General features: G+C 58.1%; 1 protein-coding gene across 2 annotated transcripts in view; it reads left to right on the forward strand.

Annotated features, from left to right (window-relative positions):
• MYOM3 (myomesin 3) overlaps nucleotides 1-19,299 on the forward strand; it is a 49,244-nt gene that overhangs the window by 1,800 nt on the left and 28,145 nt on the right. For both annotated transcript variants that reach the window (XM_078452209.2, XM_078452210.2), the window contains exons 2-14: nucleotides 2,243-2,424; nucleotides 3,436-3,516; nucleotides 4,108-4,267; nucleotides 5,013-5,170; nucleotides 9,338-9,433; nucleotides 11,031-11,119; nucleotides 13,111-13,155; nucleotides 13,617-13,757; nucleotides 14,922-15,083; nucleotides 15,732-15,873; nucleotides 16,859-17,058; nucleotides 18,154-18,207; nucleotides 18,592-18,719. In XM_078452209.2, the coding sequence (XP_078308335.2) occupies nucleotides 2,261-2,424; nucleotides 3,436-3,516; nucleotides 4,108-4,267; nucleotides 5,013-5,170; nucleotides 9,338-9,433; nucleotides 11,031-11,119; nucleotides 13,111-13,155; nucleotides 13,617-13,757; nucleotides 14,922-15,083; nucleotides 15,732-15,873; nucleotides 16,859-17,058; nucleotides 18,154-18,207; nucleotides 18,592-18,719 (1,620 nt within the window). In that variant the 5' untranslated portion in view covers nucleotides 2,243-2,260. The remainder of the gene's footprint in view (nucleotides 1-2,242; nucleotides 2,425-3,435; nucleotides 3,517-4,107; nucleotides 4,268-5,012; nucleotides 5,171-9,337; nucleotides 9,434-11,030; nucleotides 11,120-13,110; nucleotides 13,156-13,616; nucleotides 13,758-14,921; nucleotides 15,084-15,731; nucleotides 15,874-16,858; nucleotides 17,059-18,153; nucleotides 18,208-18,591; nucleotides 18,720-19,299) is intronic.

Genomic DNA, 19,299 nt, shown 5'->3' on the forward strand with positions numbered 1-19,299 from the left:
GGAACGAGCTTTTCAGAACTAGAGGAGTAAAGGTCCACTAAGATCGCCCCTCAGCAGCCTGAGCCCCCCCTGACTCCCCATAACCGGCCCCTCAGGCCACGGAGCTCCGATGAGGCCGGCGGCCCATCTCCCAGGTTATGGACCTAGAGAAGTGGTCTCCCAGGCGCCATGTTCCCACCCAGGTCAGATTCCGGTATACACACACATTCCACCACTGCCGGGAGGCCCCCGGGGAGGCTGGAGCCACGAGTGACTTCAGGCCTAAGCCTGGCAGGGACCCTCCCAGGTCAGTGGCCTGCCCGCCAGAATTCCCACCTGGAGGAGGTATGGAAGGCACCAGGGATTCCGCCAAGCATCCTAGAGCTTCAGCATCAGAGGGGCCCTCAGAGACCCAGAGACCCCTCGGTGGTGACACCGAGGCCAAGATCTGGGAGAGAACTTGGGGCGAGAATCCAAAGCCAGCTCGCTCATGGGCTTCCTGCTCTCCCTGCCTGCCTCTCCATGGCCATGGATTCGCTCCCTGATCCCAGAGGTTCCTCCACACCGATATGATCCAACCCTACCGGCCCCCACCTGTGGCCCAGACCTGAGCCTCGAGAATGCAAAAGGGGGATCCCTCGGTTGTGATCCCCTTACAAGAAGAAAGGCCGTGCGGCCCGCTGTGTCCCCTGCCACAGCCAAGGCCTGGCCTTGAGTAGACACGTGACATAGAGGTCAAGAGAGCTCAGAGTTGGGTGCCAGTCATGGCCCCACCATCAGCTGGGTGACCTTGAGCAAGCACTTTCCCTCCTCATCTGTAAAATGGGGTAATAACGCAGGGCGCCTGGGCGGCTCAGTCGGTTGAGCATCAGACTTCGGCTCAGGTCATGATCTCGCGGTTGACGAATTCGAGCCCCACGTGCTGACAGCTCAGAGCCTGGAGCCTGCTTCGGATTCTGTGTCCCTTCTCTCTCTCTGCCCCACCCTTGCTCACGCTCTGTCTCTGTCTCAAAAATAAATATAAACGTTAAAAAAAATTATTTTAAAAAATGGGGTGACAATGGGACGGCACACAGTAAACACTCACTGTGTCACTTTTTTTTTGCTTAATGTTTATTTATTTATTTTGAAAGCGCGAGAGAGAGAGAGAGAGAGAGCGCACGGGCAAGCAGAGGAAGGGCAGAGAGAGAGGGAGAAAAAGAATCCCAAGCAGGCTCTGCACTGTCAGTGCAGAACTTGACCCGGGGCTTAATCTCACGAACCAAGAGATCGTGACCTGAGCCGAGATCGAGAGTTGGAGGCTTAACCCACTGAGCCACCCAGGCGCCTCTCACTGTTATTCCTTTTAATTCACTTATAATCTTGTTGAAGAGTCAAGATGTATAAATAGGAAGTCATTAAATAGGAGGAGGAGGCATCTTTGAATCAGAGCTAAACTGGAGTGGAGATAGAAAAGCATAACAAGGATTAGAGTAGGGAAAATTCTAAGTGGCCTATAGTTTTTCAGCAGGGATTCTTAGAAAACTAATGCTGATGTCTAACATTTACATGGGAATTACTACGCTCCAAGCACTCATCCAACCTTGACAACCACCCCGGGAGGCCAGTCGACCCATTTTCCAGATGAGAAAACCACGTCACACAGTCTCACCCAAGGGGACACACTTGAAAACTGGCATGAGAAGCAGGACCGCGTCCCAGAGTTTCCGCACGCGACCAATGTACCAATGGAAGCATTCTCCGCTTAGGCTGTGAAGCCTGAGTGGGGCTAGGAAGGCCAGGAGGAAGAAGAGGTTTCTCCAAGAGAGGCCGGGCCACCAGTGCAGGCAAAGTGGGGCTGAGCGGGCACAGGCAGGAAGAGTGAGGACATCTGCCCATCTTGAGTCATAGCGCAGCCCTCGGACATCACGGTGTCCGATCGCTCATCACCTGAGAAGCTGAGGCCCAGAGAAGGGAGGGCTCGGCGCAGGTCACGGGAGAGACTAAGGCTGGGCTGCAGCTAGAAGCCAGGGGCTGCTCACGACGCGGGGCTGCACTCGCTCAGCTGCACGCGGGACGTTAGGCAGGCTCAGGGTGCGAAGCCTGCCGCTGTCCCGTTAGCCAGGTCCCTGCCCCGCCCCGGCCTCCGTGCCCCGCTCTGCCCACTGGAGCATGAACGCCCACCCCACAAACCACCCCCCACCCCCCAGGGATGCTGGGACGACCACATGGGGAAGGGGCGGGCGGATGCCTGGTGGTGTGACCGCGCGCCTTGGCTCCGCAGGTTGTTGCTCTCGCAGCCATGACTCTGCCCCACAGCCCCGGAAATGTGGGGGAGCCCCGGCCCCCCCAGGCCGTGGAGGTCGTCCACCGGCTGGAGCACCGCCAGGAGGAGGCGCACAAGGAGGAGCGGCAGCACCGCCTGCACATGGGTTCCTCAGTGCGGAGGAGAACCTTCCGCACCAGGTGGGATCATCAGGGACCCCACCCCAGCCATTGCCCTACCCGCTAGGGGTCCCCAGTCTGGGGGGGGGGGGGAGCACAGCCCTGTTTTATGGAGATGCCAGTCTGAGGGGGGAGGTACAGCCCTGCCTTTTGGAGATCCCAGTCTGAGGGGGGAGGCATAGCCCTGCTTTATGGAGATGCCAGTCTAAGGAGGGAGGCATAGCCTGCTTTATGGAGATGCCAGTCTGAGGGGGGAGGCACAACCCTGCTTTATGGAGATCCCAGTCTGAGGGGGGAGGTACAGCCCCTGCTTTATGGAGATGCCAGTCTGAGGGGAGAGGCACAGCCCTGCTTTATGGAGATGCCAGTCTGAGGGGGGAGGTACAGCCCTGCCTTTTGGAGGTCCCAGTCTGAGGAGGGAGGCACAGCCCTGCCTTTTGGAGATGCCAGTCTGAGGGGGGAGGCACAGCCTGCTTTATGGAGATGCCAGTCTGAGGGGGGAGGCACAGCCTGCTTTATGGAGATGCCAGTCTGAGGGGGGAGGCACAACCCTGCTTTATGGAGATGCCAGTCTGAGGAGGGAGGCACAGCCCTACTTTATGGAGATGCCAGTCTGAGGGGGGAGGCACAGCCCTACTTTATGGAGATGCCAGTCTGAGGGGGGAGGTACAGCCCTACTTTATGGAGATGCCAGTCTGAGGGGGGAGGTACAGCCCTACTTCATGGAGATGCCAGTCTGAGGGGGGAGGTACAGCCCTGCCTTTTGGAGATCCCAGTCTGAGGGGGGAGGCACAGCCCTGCTTTATGGAGATGCCAGTCTGAGGAGGGAGGTACAGCCCTACTTTATGGAGATGCCAGTCTGAGGGGGGAGGTACAGCCCTGCTTTGTAGAGATCAGCCAGTGGGGAGGCACAGCCATGCCTGCTAGTGTACTGAGACAGGGGTAGGTAGATGCAGCTCTAATCTCAGGGATGCCCCAGCCAGATCCCCAGGCAATCCTGCAGGCGCCATTAACTCCCTTTTCCCACGACAGTGAGGAAGAGTTTCAGTTCACCGCCGCAGACTATGCCCTCGCAGCAGCCCTGGCTCTGACAGCCTCCTCAGAGACATCTTGGTAAGTCAGGTGACCTTTGCGGCGAACACTGGGCTGAGAATGGGCCATCCTGGCCAGTCCCCTGCCTCCACTACACTGCCACACTGGACTTAAGGAATCTGCCCAAAGTTCCACGTCTAGCGCAAGAGCTCAGACCACACTCCGGATGGGTCCACAGGCAGTAGTGAGGGACCATCCCCAGTGGAGAGGGTGGGGGTCCCCACTTCACCACGAGGCTTCACCTGAGAGCAGCGGGAGGCTGTCCTGGGCCAGAAGGCCTGGGTCCTGGTACTGGCCAAGTCACCAAGTCTCAGGTCCCTGCTCTGTAAAATAGGGGGACTATTCCTGCCCACTTGGTCGTCGTGAAGACAAAAGGAACAAAAATTTGTGAAAGAGCCTTGTAAACGGTATCCGTAGTACTTATTATGCACCTACTGTAAGCAGGGCACATTTCGGGTATTTGGGGGGCAAGAGAGGATTAAAAGCCGCTCTTGTCCTCAAGACGCTTAAAGAGCAGCTGGTGATGCCGGGTGTGGGGGAGGACGGGTGGCCCTGGCTGGTGTGCCCCCACGAACCCCGGGCCCTCGGCCCCTGATGGCCTCTGCCACACAGGGAGGCTCAGCTGAGGCGCCAGACCTCTGCAGTGGAGCTGGAGGAGCGAGGGCAGAAGCGGGTGGGCTTCGGCAATGACTGGGAGAGGACGGAGATCGCCTTCCTTCAGACCCAGTGGCTCCTGCGCCAGAGACGCGACCGAAAGGCACTGAGACGACGGGTGAGGAGTCCTGGGACCTGCACCCCATCACGGGCCGCCCACCTCATCCACCCCCTTCTCCAGAGGCAGCTGAACATTCAGGAAAGAGTCCAGGCCCTGGTCTTGGACCCAGTTTGAATCCCGGCGTCCCAGCCCTCTAGCTGTGTGACCCTGGGCAAGCAACTTCCCCTCGCTGAGCCTCGGTTTTCTCATCCGTGAAACAGATGTATGTGGTGTATCAACTCTCGGGGTGGGGGTGGCCTTTGAACAAGACTAAGCTTGTCCAGTGACCTTGCCAGTGCCGAGAACACAGAAGAGCCTCAGGACACACTATTCCTGACAAACATCAGGGAGCTGAAGCCACTCTCCGTGCCCGCTCCCCAGGGCAAGAGAGCCACAGCTAATACATACATGGGCTTTCTCCGTGCCCATGTTTTTTCACATATTAGCTCATTTCATCCTCACTAAACCCCACAGAAAGGTGGGGGGATATTGTTATCATCCCCATTTTACAGATGAGTAAACTGAGGACTTGCCTATGGTCTCACAGGTAGGAAGTGGCAGAATCTGGCCTTGACCCCAGGCCAGCTGTTCCGAGGCCCCTGCCCTCTCTGCCACCTTGCCTCTCAGCTGCCTGTGCCTGGGGGGCTCCAGTCCATGTGGGTGTGACTCCAGAGCCTGAGTGTCAGGGGGAAAGGTGACAGCAAAGATGGGGGAGATGTGATCCCCTGGCTCATGGGAGTCACAGATCCCTTCCCGCCTCCAGACGGAGGAGAAGGTCCGGGAGGCCAAGGAGCTGAGAGAGCTGTGTTCCGGCCGGGGGCCCTGGTTCTGGATCCCTCTGCGCTCCCATGCCGTCTGGGAGCACACCACAGTTCTGCTGACCTGCACTGTCCAGGCCTCGCCTCCACCCCAGGTCACCTGGTAAGCCACCGGGGCAGGAGAGAAGGGGTCCTCACCCTGCCCCCGTGCTCCGAGCCTCCAGGGCTAAACGAGCAAGCGTGAGTTCTTTACAGACCAGCACCTCTCTCCCAGGAGTGAACTTCCTCCCCCAGAAGTTCTTGCTGCCTGAGAAGAACCCAGCCCCACAGACCCTGAGCTCTGCCCACCCCCCAGAGAGCAGCAGCTGCTGGGAGGCTCAGGCCAAGTTATTCTTAGCCTCCTCCCAGCCAGCCTGGGGCAGGAAGACTGGGCCACTGGGGAGCCAGCACTTGTAAAAATATGATTCTGGTGGCATGAGAAGGCAGCTGCTCTGAGCTGGGCGTCTCGGGGGTAGGAGGATGACGGCAGGAGGCAGGGCAGGGGGCAGAGGAGCAGGAGGGGAGGCGGGGAGGGCAGCCCCCCCCCCCCACCCCAGGAGCTCAGACCTGGAGTGAGAGCCCTGTGTCCAGACCCAGCTCTCTCTACTAACTCAGTGGGTGGTCTCGGTCATACCACAACCTCTCTGGTCCTGCTTCAGTTTCCTGTTCTGTAAAATGGGTTGAAGGCCTCCTGCCCAGCCTGCATGTGGTGAGGATCTAATGCCACAGCTACGTGGAAGCCCTCAGAACTTGAAAGGTGCTGGGAAAGCAGAAGATGCCCTTCCTGGGACTGTAACCATAGCAGAGCTACAATCTAGGCCTTGCTCGCAGAGGGAGGGGCGGGGAGGTGGGAGGTGTCCTCGGACTGGGCGTGGTGGAGGTGGAGGTGGGCGTGGCGGAGGCGGAGGTGGGCGTGGCAGCTTGGGGGCCCTCAGTCCTAACCGGAGGGATCAGGGATCGTTCGTGCAGCTGAGCCACTGTTTACTGAGCTCCCTCTGGGTCTTTCGGCAGGGAGTCAGACATTCTGGGGGAGAAGGAAAGGATTTCAACAAATAGTTACCAGGAGCATAATCTGCCCCAGGCCCGAACCACACACAGTCTTCCCTCAAAGAACTTTCAGCCCAGAAGAGAAATGTCAACTCAGAGAGAAGTGCATTCATGGGTGTAATTTGAAATAAGAGTAAAGATAAAGGTGATGAAGTGGCTGCCTCCCCCATCCCCCCTCCTCCTGAGGATCCGGGAAGTCTTCTCAGAGGAGGCAACACATAAGCCAGATCTTGAGGGTGAATACACCGTGGTCTAGTAGGAGAGAGGGGATAAGCACACAAATGACAGGGATCACAAAGGAAACAGCAACATCTTATACTTGAATCCATTTTTACTGACCCAGCACTTTCTTCTCGTTTGAGCCCTGTGGCCACCCATGGCTCAGAGAGGTAATGTGACTTGTCTACTCCTCAGGTCACACAGCCAGTTTAAGTCAGAATTCAAACTCAGATCTCCTCCCAGCCTCCTCCCAGTCGGCTTAGAGAGTAGGAAAGTCATCCTTGCAATTGTTATTTTCCCTTGAAGCACAAATCATTCCTCGGAAGTCAGAGAAATGGAAAGCCCTTGGGCCAGGACCAATCAAGAAAGGCGTTAAGGGGGTTGGCATCGGGGCTGGTGGTGGCCAGATGACATTCATTCAAAAAAGTGTGCCAGGGGCTAGAATTCACGTTGAGTGCTGGCTTTCCGTGGGGACCGAGGCAGTCCCTGCCTGTAAGTGGCTGGTCAGGTAGGAGGACGGCTCCCACCAGCTGGCCTGGGCTAAGGGGGGGGAGGGGGGTCAGTACCTCAGCTGTCCTGCCTGGCAGCCAAGCCCTGCCCTGCCCTGGCACTTAGGCCCATATCTAAGGCATTCCGTGGGAGCTTCTCAGGAAAGGGACTCATTTCCACCCCTGCCAGCAATGTTGCCACAACAGGTCGCTGAGTGTGGTAAGTGCTGGAAGCAAGGCCAGGCCCACCTCCAGCAGGAGGGACTCGTGTGGCCCCTGGTGCTCCTGGTTTGGGGGGTCTGGTTTTTCATCATCGATCACTTTGGGCAGGGCCACTCACTGTCCTGGGACTGGCCTCCGGGGCTCTTTCCAGGCCCCGGCAGACACCCAGCCCCCAGCTCAAGAGGAAGATCCTGGCACACTGGGTTGGTCAGGCAAGTACATTCATTCAGCAATCATTGAGCACTTCCTGAATGCAAGGGTACCAGCAGGACAAGTTAGGCAAAGCCCAGTCTAGCCATGTTAACTCTGCAGACATGGGCCCTGGCCATGATTCTATCTGATACCAGACTCCGTCTCCCAGGCCAAGCAAGCAGCCTTAAAAAGTAAAATCCAATACCAAAATATGCGAAGAAAGAACATTTAGAGAAAGAATAAAAATCTCGCTCTTTTATGAGGGCCTCTCTGAGCCAGGCTCCGGGCTGGGCGCCTGGCCTCTGTTGTCTCACTTAATGCTGTTTTATGACTGGCTGCCATTTACAGTGAGATCTGCACAGCCCATGCCTTCGAGGGCCTGTCGTTCAGGCAGGAGCCCAGAGCCCAGAGAGGGCAAGATGAGCGCTGAGGTCTCTGGCTGTCCAGGCCTTGCCCAGAGCTGCAGCTGCTGCTTTTTTTTTTTTTTTCTGGGAAAGATGGAAGCTGGCCGGGCCGAGGTGTCTGGAAAGTTCCTGATAGGTGGGGGTGGGCGAACCTGACTTTGGCCCCCAGGCTTAGGAGAGGTGGAAAAAGATTGGGTACCGAGATTAGGCACTGCTCTCCCCAAAGGAAACTTAGTTGGGCTCCTTTCAGAAGAGGGTGCAGCCCAGGGGCTGTGTGATGGGGTGTGGGTGTGGCACTGTTTGGTTGCCATGGGCACAAACAGGGTGCGGGGGGGGGGGGGGGGGGGGGGGGTAGCCAGGTCCCAGGAAGGCATCGGACTGTGGCTGGGGCGCCCTCTCTCGGCTTCAGCCTGCTCTTCAAGCTCAACCACCACGGGGGCTGACTGTCCATGCAGCAGCCTCTTGACCCAGAGAACCCAGAGAGGGAGACTGACTTGCCCAAGGTCACACAGCCAGCTGTGTCAAGAACCCAGGCCTCCCAGCCTTCACAGACTTTCACATGCCAGCCCTGACCCCTTAGGCCTCCAAACCCCTACAACGGGCTGTGGACAGAGGTGAGGCCACCTCACAGTCCAGCGGCCACAGCAGGGAGAACAAGACACCAGAGTCCACAGAAAACAGAGGGCCGTGTCCAGGGTGCAGTGGGCTGGGGCAATCCGCTGGGCCACCCTTGGCAGTCACGTGGGGAGTTGAAAAAATACTTCTGGCCTGGGCCCCACCCCAGAAATTCTGATCTGAGTGATCTGAGATGCAGCCTGGGCATGGAGATTTTTTTTTAACGGCTGAAATAAGATAAGAAGTTTATTTTTCTTTCACCTGCGAGCCTGATGTAGACAGGGTGGGGCGGCCATGGCGACTTTGCTCACAGATCCCTCAGGGACTCCGGCAGCCCCAGTCTTTCCCGGTGCGAGATGCCGGCCACCTGGGCCACGTTCTTGGCGTAGGACAGAGGGGAAAATGACAGAAAAGGGGACAAAGGGTCATCGGTAGCAGCCATGTGACACTTGTACTTCCTTCCTGTTGACAGGACTTAGTCACATGGCCACACCTAGTAGAAGGAGAGGGTAGGAAATATGTCACACACTGGGTGGCCCAGTGATGAATCCTGTTCCTTTAGAATAAGGGGGAACGGCTATTGGAGACCAATGAGCAGCTCCTGATACGAATTCCCAAAGCCTTGTGTTCAGAAACTGGGCATGGAGATTTTCAAAGCTCTCTCCGGTGATTATAATGACCGCCAAGTACAGAACTGCTATCCTAAGAGGTTGATGGGGGAGGCAGAAATGGGGGCACTTTCCTTGGCAACACCCTCAGAGAGGAGGAAAAAGCTGGGCCCAGGTCCCCGGGGGTACCTCTGGTAGGGGAAGGGGCAGCTACCCCTAATTACAGGTTCCCTCTTCTCTGCTTCCCAGGAGCATCTACAGTACCCAGGGCCCAGGAGAAAAGCTTTACATATCTTCTCCCGTTTGAGGGTCAGTGCTCTCATTACTCCCATTTCACAGATGAGGACAACTGAGGTTCCGTGCAGTGAAAGTGCTGCCTCGGGTCACATAAGCAAGTAAAGAGCACAAAGCTGAGGTTAGAATCCAGGTCTGAGAGGCTCCAGATCCTTCCCGCTCAGAGCCACCCAGCCTGCCACAGACCACCGTGTCTCCACAGGTACAAAAACGACATGCGAATCGATCCCCGCCTCTTCCCCGCGGGAAAGTACCGAATCACCAACAACTATGGGCTGCTGACGCTGGAGATCAGGAGGTGAGACTGTGAGCTCTAGAGAGACCCATGACCCCCAGACCCCACCAGCACCGAAGCCAGAGCAGGATTTCTGAGTCGGCCTCACCTTTGGAAGAACCTGGGGTGCTTATGAAAACACTGATTCGCGGGAGGGACCCTCCTCTTGCCTCCCAGGAGTGGGGCCTGGGGATTGGTATTTGGCAGACAGTCCCGCGTGATTCCGATGCCTGGAATACACGAGAAGTAACGTGGAGTCAGGGGCCAGCCGGAAGGACTGAGTGATGAGCTAGGAATGCTGGGGGCGCTCCTCGCTGGAGGAGGGAAATCACACGTCCCCGCACGCACACACGTGCACGCGCACGCACGAGTGCAAGAGGAAGCAGTTAGATGGGCGGATCAGGAGATGGTGAGCCGTAAGCATGGTTTTAAAGGGAGACGCAGCGTGCATGGAGGGAGGCCGTCGGGGGATTTGAGCACAGTCCTCCCCAGAGCAGGCACTGCAGTGCTCACACGAGCTGCCCCGTGGTGGCCTCCGGTGCTGAGCCCTGCGCTAGGTTTGTGCGCATACGATTGATAATGCCCACCGCTGTTCTTGCAGGGAGGCATTGTTATGTCCATGTTAGGGGACAGGAAACCCAGGCTCCAAGGGTCAGGGGTCTTGCACGGTTCGTGCAGGGCAGGGCCCGGGTTGGAGGCCGTTCTCTCCACCTGGGTTCTTTCCAGTACACCAGTCCCTCCATCTCAGCCAACTTGGACTTCAGAGACACGACTGTGGACAGGACATTGATCCTACCCTGCAGAAGCAAAGTGGGGATGCGTGAACGTAAATGTCTGACCACTCAGTGCCACAAAGAGACGTGCCCCGGGGGCTGTACAGTCAGGGAAGGCATGCAGGGCTGGGGTTGCCTGGAGGGGCAGGTTGGACTGGTTCCAGAAGCAAGAGGGATTCCTGCCCCATGCAGCCAGGGTAAGAGCGGGGACACCCAGGAGCCCTCGGCTTGCTTATGGGACCAGATGTGCCATGTTCTACCGATGGCTCTGTCACCACGTGGCTCTGGAATGGAGCCAGCCCAAGCTCCGCTGGGAACCAGACAGGGTTGGCCTGACTGGTGATGAGACCCAGGCCTGAGATTGAGAACACCTGGGCATCTGGCCCAGTTCTGGCACCGACTGGCAGTATGCCCTGGGCAAGTCCGTGCCCTGCTGCTGCTCCAGGATTCTGATTTGGAGGTGTTGACAGGGCAGGAGACTATGCCTTGTAAGAGAGCTTGTCACCTTGAAGCTGGGTTGAATTCTGGGTGCTGTGTGACTCTGAGCAAGTCACTTAACCTCTCTGATCTTACACAGTTAGTAATAACAATCATATTTTCACCTGAGGTGGACTAGGCTGGTGTTATGTCCCTAGTTTTTCAGAGAAGGACATTGAGACATGCCAGAGGGCAGTGGCTAGCCCAAAGGCACATAGCTTTTCAGAGGTGGGGCCTGAACTAAAGCCTAAAGTCTCCCCTGCGAGGGCTTCGTGTTAATCCCCGCCTTTCCTACCCATACATGGGGACTTGAGTTTCGGATGGAGCCCAGCAATCTTGGGGCGGGGGGGGATGTCTTCTCTCCTTTTCAGATGCACCATTGAGGACGCAGCCACCTACACAGTGAAGGTGAAGAATGCATACGGCCAGGCCTCCTCCTTCGCCAAGGTCCTCGTCCGAAGTAAGTATTCCCATTCCAGCCGGCCAGGCTGGCGCACAGCAAACCCGGGATGAGCAGACGAGGACATGTATCTGTGGTCAGATTGAGGAAGGGCCCTTGACACGGGGGTCACCTGGGATCAGGTGACCTGGGCAGCCACAGAGACTCGCTTCCCTGGGGCCTTCGGAGCAAGTGAGAGTCGCCTCCCTCAGACTGCACAGTCTCCAAAGAGCGTGCTCATCTTGTTAGGTGGGACTCGGGTCCGGATCTAACTCAGGGCCCCTGGAAGAGTGGCCTGGCCCTGCCAGCCCTCCTGAGGGGTCCTCAGGGGGAAAGGCTGAGCCCTACCAACTCGCCTCTTGACCTCACTGCCCCGTCTGGGTGCTGGTGCATATTTCCCAGTTGTGCAGTTCCCAATCGGTGTGATTCCCAATCCTGGAGGTTCCCCCGGGGGCGTCTGAAATGACAGCATAAAGCAGGGGAGACACTCAGGAGTCAGCCAGACCCGCATCCATATGCTGGCTCTGCCACTGACTGGCTGAGTGAGCCTGGGCCACCTCACTCCACTTCTCTGAGCCGCCGGGCCTGTAAGGGGGACGCCTTCTACCTGGCTCAGGTGCTTAGGCTGATTAAATGCCATGGTATAGGTAAAGCTTGACATGTAGGAGGCTTTGGGAAGGGATAACTCTGTGTCCCCCCACCCCATGACCAGGGCAGCATGTACCCAGGAAGCCACAGCTCTGGGCCCAGGAGAATGCTGCCTTGCCTTCAGGGCCTTGAGAGAGAGGCTGCATGTGTGAGCATGTACGTGCACACACACACACACACACACACACACATATGCACACACACACACACTCCCTGGTCAGTAGACAGGCTGGAGTCCAGTCCCCCTCCCTGCCTCTCACCAGACCTTGTTAAACTGTCCTTCACAGCCCTCTCCACCCCTCTGCCCTGTTCCCCAAATAGATCTTGGGTGGCAATTGTCCCCTCTGCCAGTCTGGCTGGCTGCGGAATCTGAGCTGTCCTTATAGGCTGTGCCTAGAGTCAAGCCAAGGTCAGGCATCAGGGCCCTGCCTCCCTCTGTCCACCCATCCTTCCCATCACTTCTTCCAGACCCCCAACCCTCCCTCCCTCAAGGCCAGCAACCCTAGGAGCCACTCAGCTTCTTGGCCCCCAGACTCCAGCCAGACACCTACTAGGAGCACCTGTTCACGGTCATTCCTACCCCCTTCCTGGCTGTTGTCTCCATAGCAACTGATAGAAGACCCTGGGTTGGGGGGTAGGAGCTCTGGGTTCTAATCCTGAGTCTGTCGCTGACTTTGTGTGACTTTGGGCAGCCTCCTGACCCTCTCCGGGACTCACTCAGGAAGGGCGTTACCAGGGACCAGTCGCCTCATGGCGTCAGGCTTCCGGGGTACTTGCGGGGTGATTACACCTCAGTTTCCTCATCTGTATGAGGGGATGATAACGGCATCAACAGACGGGGTGTCGTGAGGATGTAATGAGTTGATATGTGGCACGTGAGACACCCCACGTGAACAAGAGCTGTTACTCTCCTCTGGTGGTCTGTGTCACATCACCTTGGACTTCACCCTTGAGCCCCCACATGGCTCTCTGAGCACTGTCCTTCCCCTGCGGACTGTCTCCAACTGCACCAGAAATCCCGGTCCGACCAGACTTGGCTTCGATGAATACTGTGTGATCCTGGCAGTGGGTTTGGGCAGAGGATGAAAAAGCCACCATTTATTGGGCACCAGCTATGTGTCAGGCTCTGGCTGAGGGCTTGGTTCATGTGAACTCACTTATTCAGAACCCCACGACCACCAGCTAGGAACCACTGTCTGCCTTTTACCAAGAAAGGAATAGAGGCCCATAGGGGTGAAGGAACTTCCAGCAGCCAAAGATGGACCCACCAGGAGGACTCAAACCCACACCCAAACCCACACCTCTAATCTAGTAGGAATGTGAGGTCTGAACCTTCTCAAACTCCATTTGCCTTGGACTTTCAGCCTACGTGGGGAAGGATGCTGGCTTCGATTCGGAGATCTTTAAAAGTAAGGAGGCTCAGGGTGGGACGGCCTTTGGGGAGGGGGGGGGTCTGGGCTCCTCGTCAGACCTTCCAAAGCCCCCTTTAGACAATTCGCCACCCATTGCCCACAAAGGCATGTCATTGCATATGAGCTGTTCATACTTGCACACTGACTTGGTGGGGGGGGGGGGGGCATTGTCCCCAGGTGCTGCCCCCAGCTGCCGAGCTGTCCAGGGGCCAAAGCTGAGTGAGAAAGGCAAAGCCAAACAGACAAATGGACATGACTCTGGCTAGTTACTATTTTGCTTCATCTGATCCCACCTAGAGAAATCTCTGCCCCACCCCCACCACCCTCCAGGACCGGGCCTCTCTTTCCTCCTTAAGACCACCTCGGAGACTATGAATCCTGCCCCAGAGGAGTGGGATGTCCCGGGCTAGGCGGGTGGCCTCAGAAGGCTGCTGACCTCACTTCTGTTCCCACCCCAGGACTGATGTTTGGCCCCAGCGTGGAATTCACATCGGTGCTGAAGCCGGTCTTTGCCCGAGAGAAGGAACCCTTCTCCCTGTCCTGCTTATTTTCGGATGATGTATTAGATGCTGAGCAGAACATCCAGTGGTACCGAGATGGTGAGGACGCCGTCCTGGTCTCCAGCCTTCAGAGGCAGCGGTGGAAGCCAGAGAGGGGCTAGAGCCATGGCTCCACCCCAACACTGGTCCCTGGGTCAGGGGAGAGAGGAAGTGAGCTACGCCCCTGCCCAAGTACACGCTGAGTAATGAGTGCTGAAGAGGGAGAAGAAAGCAGGAGCAGAGGGCAGGTGGATTCAGATCTGGTCACCCTACAGAGGGTCAGCAAGCCCCTGTGGGTGCCAGGCCCCGTGCTGGGTGCCAGGGCAAGAATGGGCAGATGTGCCTGAATTCAAGGGACTCTTCATGTAGGAGGAGGGAAGAAGCTGAAACACAGTCATAGCCACTCCCGTTGACAGCCAGGGAGGAGAAGGATGGCAGGACCTCCTTCCCCACCTGTGACCAGGCCTGCAGCCACAGGTCAAGGAGAACAGCCCCCAGCCAGCCCCCCTAGGGAGACTGCACCTGCTGGTGGCAGGGGGTCAGAAGGGTGGGGAAGCCACAGGAAGCCCTGAGAAACAGTTGCAATAAGGCTGAGATGTCTTCCCAAACCTGTACATCCTCTAGAACAGAGGTCCTGACAGGAGGGAGGCATGGAGAACAGGATGGCCCTACAGTGTGGCCTCGGGGCCGGACGCCCTCCCTGAGCCCCAGAGTGCCTTCGCTGAAGCCCCAGCCCTCTCATTACGGTCACACAACTGAGTCCCCGCTCCCTTCACTGACCCTACCCCCCTCACCGAGTCCTCTCCCCTCCTCACGGACACCCCGGCTCCCTCAGTGAGTCTCCAGCTCCCACCCACTGAGCCCCCAACACACACAGTGAGCCCCCAGCTGCCCCGCAGAGACACCGGCCTCACAAAGGGCCCCGTCTCTCCTGTTCCTGTTTCCTCACAGCACCTCCAACGCCTCACTGAGCTGCCGACCGCTTCCCTAAACTCCCATTCCCACTGTCCCCTTCCCTGGACCCTGCCCTGCTCCCAAGACAGAGGAGAGTTCAGGGCTAGCTTGGCAGAGCCCTGGAGGCCACCACCGCCTCCCCAAGTCCCCAGCCAAGCCACAGGCTACAGCCACTCCAGCCACATCAGCCATGCCTCTGCCTAAACCCCCAGACCACCTAACGGTTCCCAGATGAGGCCAGAGCTCACACTGGACCCCTCCCCTCCTCAGGGAGACTACTGAGACCCTCGGGTCGCCGACAGATCCTCTACGCAGACCGCCAGGCATTCCTGAAGGTGTCCTGTGCCTACAAGGAGGATGAGGGGCTCTATACTGTCCAGGTGCCTTCGCCCTTCGGGCCCCAGGATCAGAGCGCCTATGTGTTTGTGAGAGGTGAGAGGGGCTTGGCGGGTAGGAAGCGTAGCTGGAGCCCAGAGACCAAATTGGCTGTGGGACCTTAGGTGAGTTTTCCACCCTCTTGGGGTCTCAGTTTCCCTGTTATAAGTAGCAGTGTTGAGTGAGAGTCTCTAAGAATCCCTGTTACATCCTGTGACCCTAGGACACAGCTGAGTCTCAGACTCAGTGGGAGCTGTGGAGGGAGGGCTGAGCATGGGCTAGAATGACTCTAGCACCTGGTGAGTTCTGCCTCTTGGTCTTCGATCTGGTTTCAGATCCTGGCTTTGCCGCTTCACTAGCTGGGTAGCCTTGGGCAAATCACTTTATCTCTCTGAGGCTCAGTGTCCCCGTCCACAAAATGGGGGGATGCCCCAGGGCTCAGGGATTAATTACACTGATCCTTCAGGGGCCTGGAGTAGAATGGGCCCCTAGGAATTGGCACTCCCACAGCCCCCCAGATGCTGTTGCTAAAAAGGAGGAGACCATCATTATGCAGGTCCTGGTCCTCAAAACCAAAACCGAGCCCTGGAGGGTTCAAGCGGAAGAGGTTGTTGGACGGGGGGGGTCAGTTGCCAAGTAGACGCGGACTAGAAGAACCTTCCCCGTCCTCCCCTCGCCCCCCCAACCCTCCGCTCTGGGTTTCAGATGCGGCAGCCGAGAAGCCGGGGGCCCCAGGCTCCCCTCTGAACGTCCGCTGCCTGAATGTGAACAGAGACTGCCTCATCCTGACCTGGACCCCGCCCAGCGACACCCGGGGCAGCCCCATCACCAGCTACTCCATCGAGCGGTGAGTCAGCCTCCTGAGTGGCAGAGCCCCCAGGGAGACCTCTGCCTGGTTGTGACAACAGGAGTGGGGGCCACAGGAAAGAGGGAGCCCCATGCTTGGCCTCGGAGCAGGGCAGGAGGTAGACCAGGTTGCATAATTTAGGGGCTAGGGAGGGGTGTCCATGCCTCCAAATCTGGGATTCCACCAGCAGAGCCAGCCCTCTGGACCCTGGGAGGGGAAACGGTAAGTGCTTGAAATGGAGCACGAGGGGAAATGGTGGCTACTTTCCTCCCTGAGTGCCAGGCAGGGACAGGACAGCGCTGACCCGGAGGGAGGGGGCACAGTAGGAAGGGGAGGGGCCCGACATCCCACCTTCTTCGAATGCTGCCAGCTGTGAGGCCCCAGCTTGAGGTAGCACCCGGTCCCGCACAGACTGTGTGACACAGGGTGATTGCCCAAGGCATCTGCTCGTCAGCGGTAGAGTCAGGATTTAGACCCCAAGCGCCCAGCGCCCCGTCCGGCCTCAGCGTGTGCTGGGGAACCGCCGGAGGACAGGGCACCCAGAGGGCACAGAGAGCCCGCACCCTGAGAGTCGATCTGGAACACACGCCAACGGGGACAGCCCTTGGGTGAAATCCTAACTGCCACTCCCGAGCCACATGACTCACGGCTTGTCCCACTGTCTGAGCCCAGAGTGGATCCCCCGTCCGTAGAGCGAAGGGAATCCCACCTGACACCGAGGGCTGTGAGGGTGCAGTGCACCTCCAGGCACACGGGAAATCTGCACAGAGGCACTGGCTGTTTTGGTCAACATGGTGTCGAGGGCGGTGGCGAGTCCTCCTGGGGGCCCGAGGTTCGAGCCAGGTTTTTGAACGGACAGCGGGACTGGAACCGGCAGCAGTGAGCTGGGCCGGCAGTCTGGGGTGGAGAAGTGGCCTCCGGAGGGGCTCACACCGGGAAGGTTGAGTCATGGGCTGGGGCTGGAGCTGAGGCCTCTCTCCCACAGGTGCCAGGGCGAGTCTGGGCAGTGGGTGCCCTGCCACGAGGCCCCCAGTGGGACCTGCCGGTGCCCTATCCAAGGCCTCATCGAAGGCCAGAGCTATCGGTTCCGGGTGAGAGCCGTCAGCAGAGCGGGCCCCAGCCTCCCCTCCAAGGCTTCAGAACTGGTTGTCATGGGCGACCATGACGAAGCCCGGAGAAAGAAAGGTGGGTACAGAGGCCCTGAAGGGACATTCTAGAGCATCAGTCAGGGCACAGTGAGGACTGCCTCACGCAGGACACAGGTGGCACAGCCCCCATTCCAAGCCCTGTTCCAAGGTGGGTAGGGGGAGACATGACACAGCCCTCAGGAACTGCTAGTCTGATGGGGGAGACACAGTCTCAGGAACTGCTAGTCTGATGGAGGAGACACAGTCTCAGGAACCCCTAGTCTGATGGGGGAGAGACAGTCCCAGGAACCGCTAGCCTGATGGAGGAGACACAGTCTCAGGAACCGCTAGTCTGATGGAGGAGACACAGTGTCAGGAACTGCTAGTCTGATGGAGGAGACACAGTCTCAGGAACCCCTAGTCTGATGGGGGAGACACAGTCTCAGGAACTGCTAGTCTGATGGAGGAGACACAGTCTCAGGAACCCCTAGTCTGATGGGGGAGACACAGTCTCAGGAACCACTAGTCTGATGGAGGAGACACAGTCTCAGGAACCCCTAGGCTGTTGGAGGAAGCGCAGTGCTGTCCTCAGGAAGCCCTAGCCCAAAGGGGAAGGTATAGCTAGTCTGATGGAAGGAACATGAATCTGCCCACAGGAGATGTTAAACTAAGGAAGGACCACAACACCTTCTTCAGATGCCCTTAATCTGAAGGAGGAAAACAGCCCTGCTTCAGGATCTGTCAGCCTGGGGGCATGTGGTGGGGGCCCCCCCACTGCCCTTCCAGCCTTGAGGGGTCAGTCTGACTTGGGTTTGCCTCCAGCTCCGCCGTGCCCTAGGCATCCGACCCCAGACACATTACTTCCCTTCTGTCCCCATTTGCCCCAAGAAGACAGAGCACCTCTCAGGGTCTAGAACAGCAGTGTTCTGCTTTAGACCCCTGAGAGTCTGGGGGTCGGACAGCACCTGCTTGAGGTCAAACAGGGAGGAGCTCAGAAGCCAGGACTGGGAACAGGGCAAGGAATCAGCTCCCAGAGTTGGCAGGTCCTGCCCTGACCCCTCCTGCCCTAGCCCCCCGCCACACACAACCTCTGCACCCCCTACTTCTCCCCCAACATGCTCCATTCCCCAACGTGCTCCATTCTCCACCCTAGAGATCCCCTTTGACCTGGGAAACAAGATCACGGTCAGCACAGATGATTTTGAAGGTACGTGTGAACCTCCTAACCCTTTGCCTCACGATTCCAGCTTCCTTTTGGTTCTGGAAACTCTGGGACACAAACTGGCAGAGAGGCAGAAGCTGTCCACCTGTGGGGTGTGGGGAGGGGAGGGCGGTGAGGTCCAGTCGGAGGAGGCCAATGTTCTCAGGTGACGGTGGCCCATCTTGCTGTGCCCCTTGTAGAGGAGGTAGCACGTCGGGGAAAGCCCTGGGGAGGATATTGGGAGACCTGGCTTCTCGCCCTGGCTGTGCCTGGCCTTGCTGGGTGACCTGGAGCAAGTTCCTACCCCTCTCTGGGCCCGTTTCCTCCTCTATGAAACGAGGGGTCTCTGACAGCCCACCTGTCTCCGCCCCTTGATGACTCTGATTCCAGACTTTGTGACCATCCCCTTACCTCCGACCAATGTCCACGCCAGTGAGATCCGTGATGCCTACGTGGTTCTGGGCTGGGATGAGCCAAGGCCTCGGGGCAAAGCCCCACTGACATACTCTCTGGAGAAGGTATGGAGACTCCAAGGACCCCAGCCCCAGGCTAGGCTGAAGAGTAGGCATGCTGTCACCCGGGGAGGTGTGGGGGAGCTGGGGGAAGCACCGAGAGACCACAGGCAGTGTTCCCTAGAAGGGAATCCCTGCCTGGAAGGGCTGAGATTGGCCCTACACCGGGGCAGACCTTTTGAGGTGACCTCAGCCTTCCCAGGCCAGTTACTGGCGGCAGCTCCCGAGGCCGTTCATGGAAATACACAGAATTAAGGGACACAAACCACAATAACAGAAGTACAATCCACCATTTCCAGGGTAGCTCTCCGCCCCCAAGTCTGGCTGGCATGGAGTCACACATCCAGTCAAGCCCCTCTTCCTGGCCAGGGCCACACGGGGAGGGTACCCTGGAGCCAGGGTCACGGCCAGCTGCACTCACTCAGCAGGGGGGGCAGGGGCGGGTAACACTGGAGGCAATTCTCAGCCAGACAAAGTGGGGGCAGGTGTCTGGGGATGCGGGCAGCTCATCGGGAGTGGATTTCACAGTGGAGGGGAGGCAGCTGGCAGAGTGGAAAACAGCATGGTGTTAAGATCAACTCAAATC

The sequence above is a fragment of the Panthera onca genome, chromosome C1, assembly GCF_046562875.1.
Source record: "Panthera onca isolate mPanOnc1 chromosome C1, mPanOnc1 haplotype 2, whole genome shotgun sequence".
NCBI classification, from domain to species: domain Eukaryota; kingdom Metazoa; phylum Chordata; class Mammalia; order Carnivora; family Felidae; genus Panthera; species Panthera onca.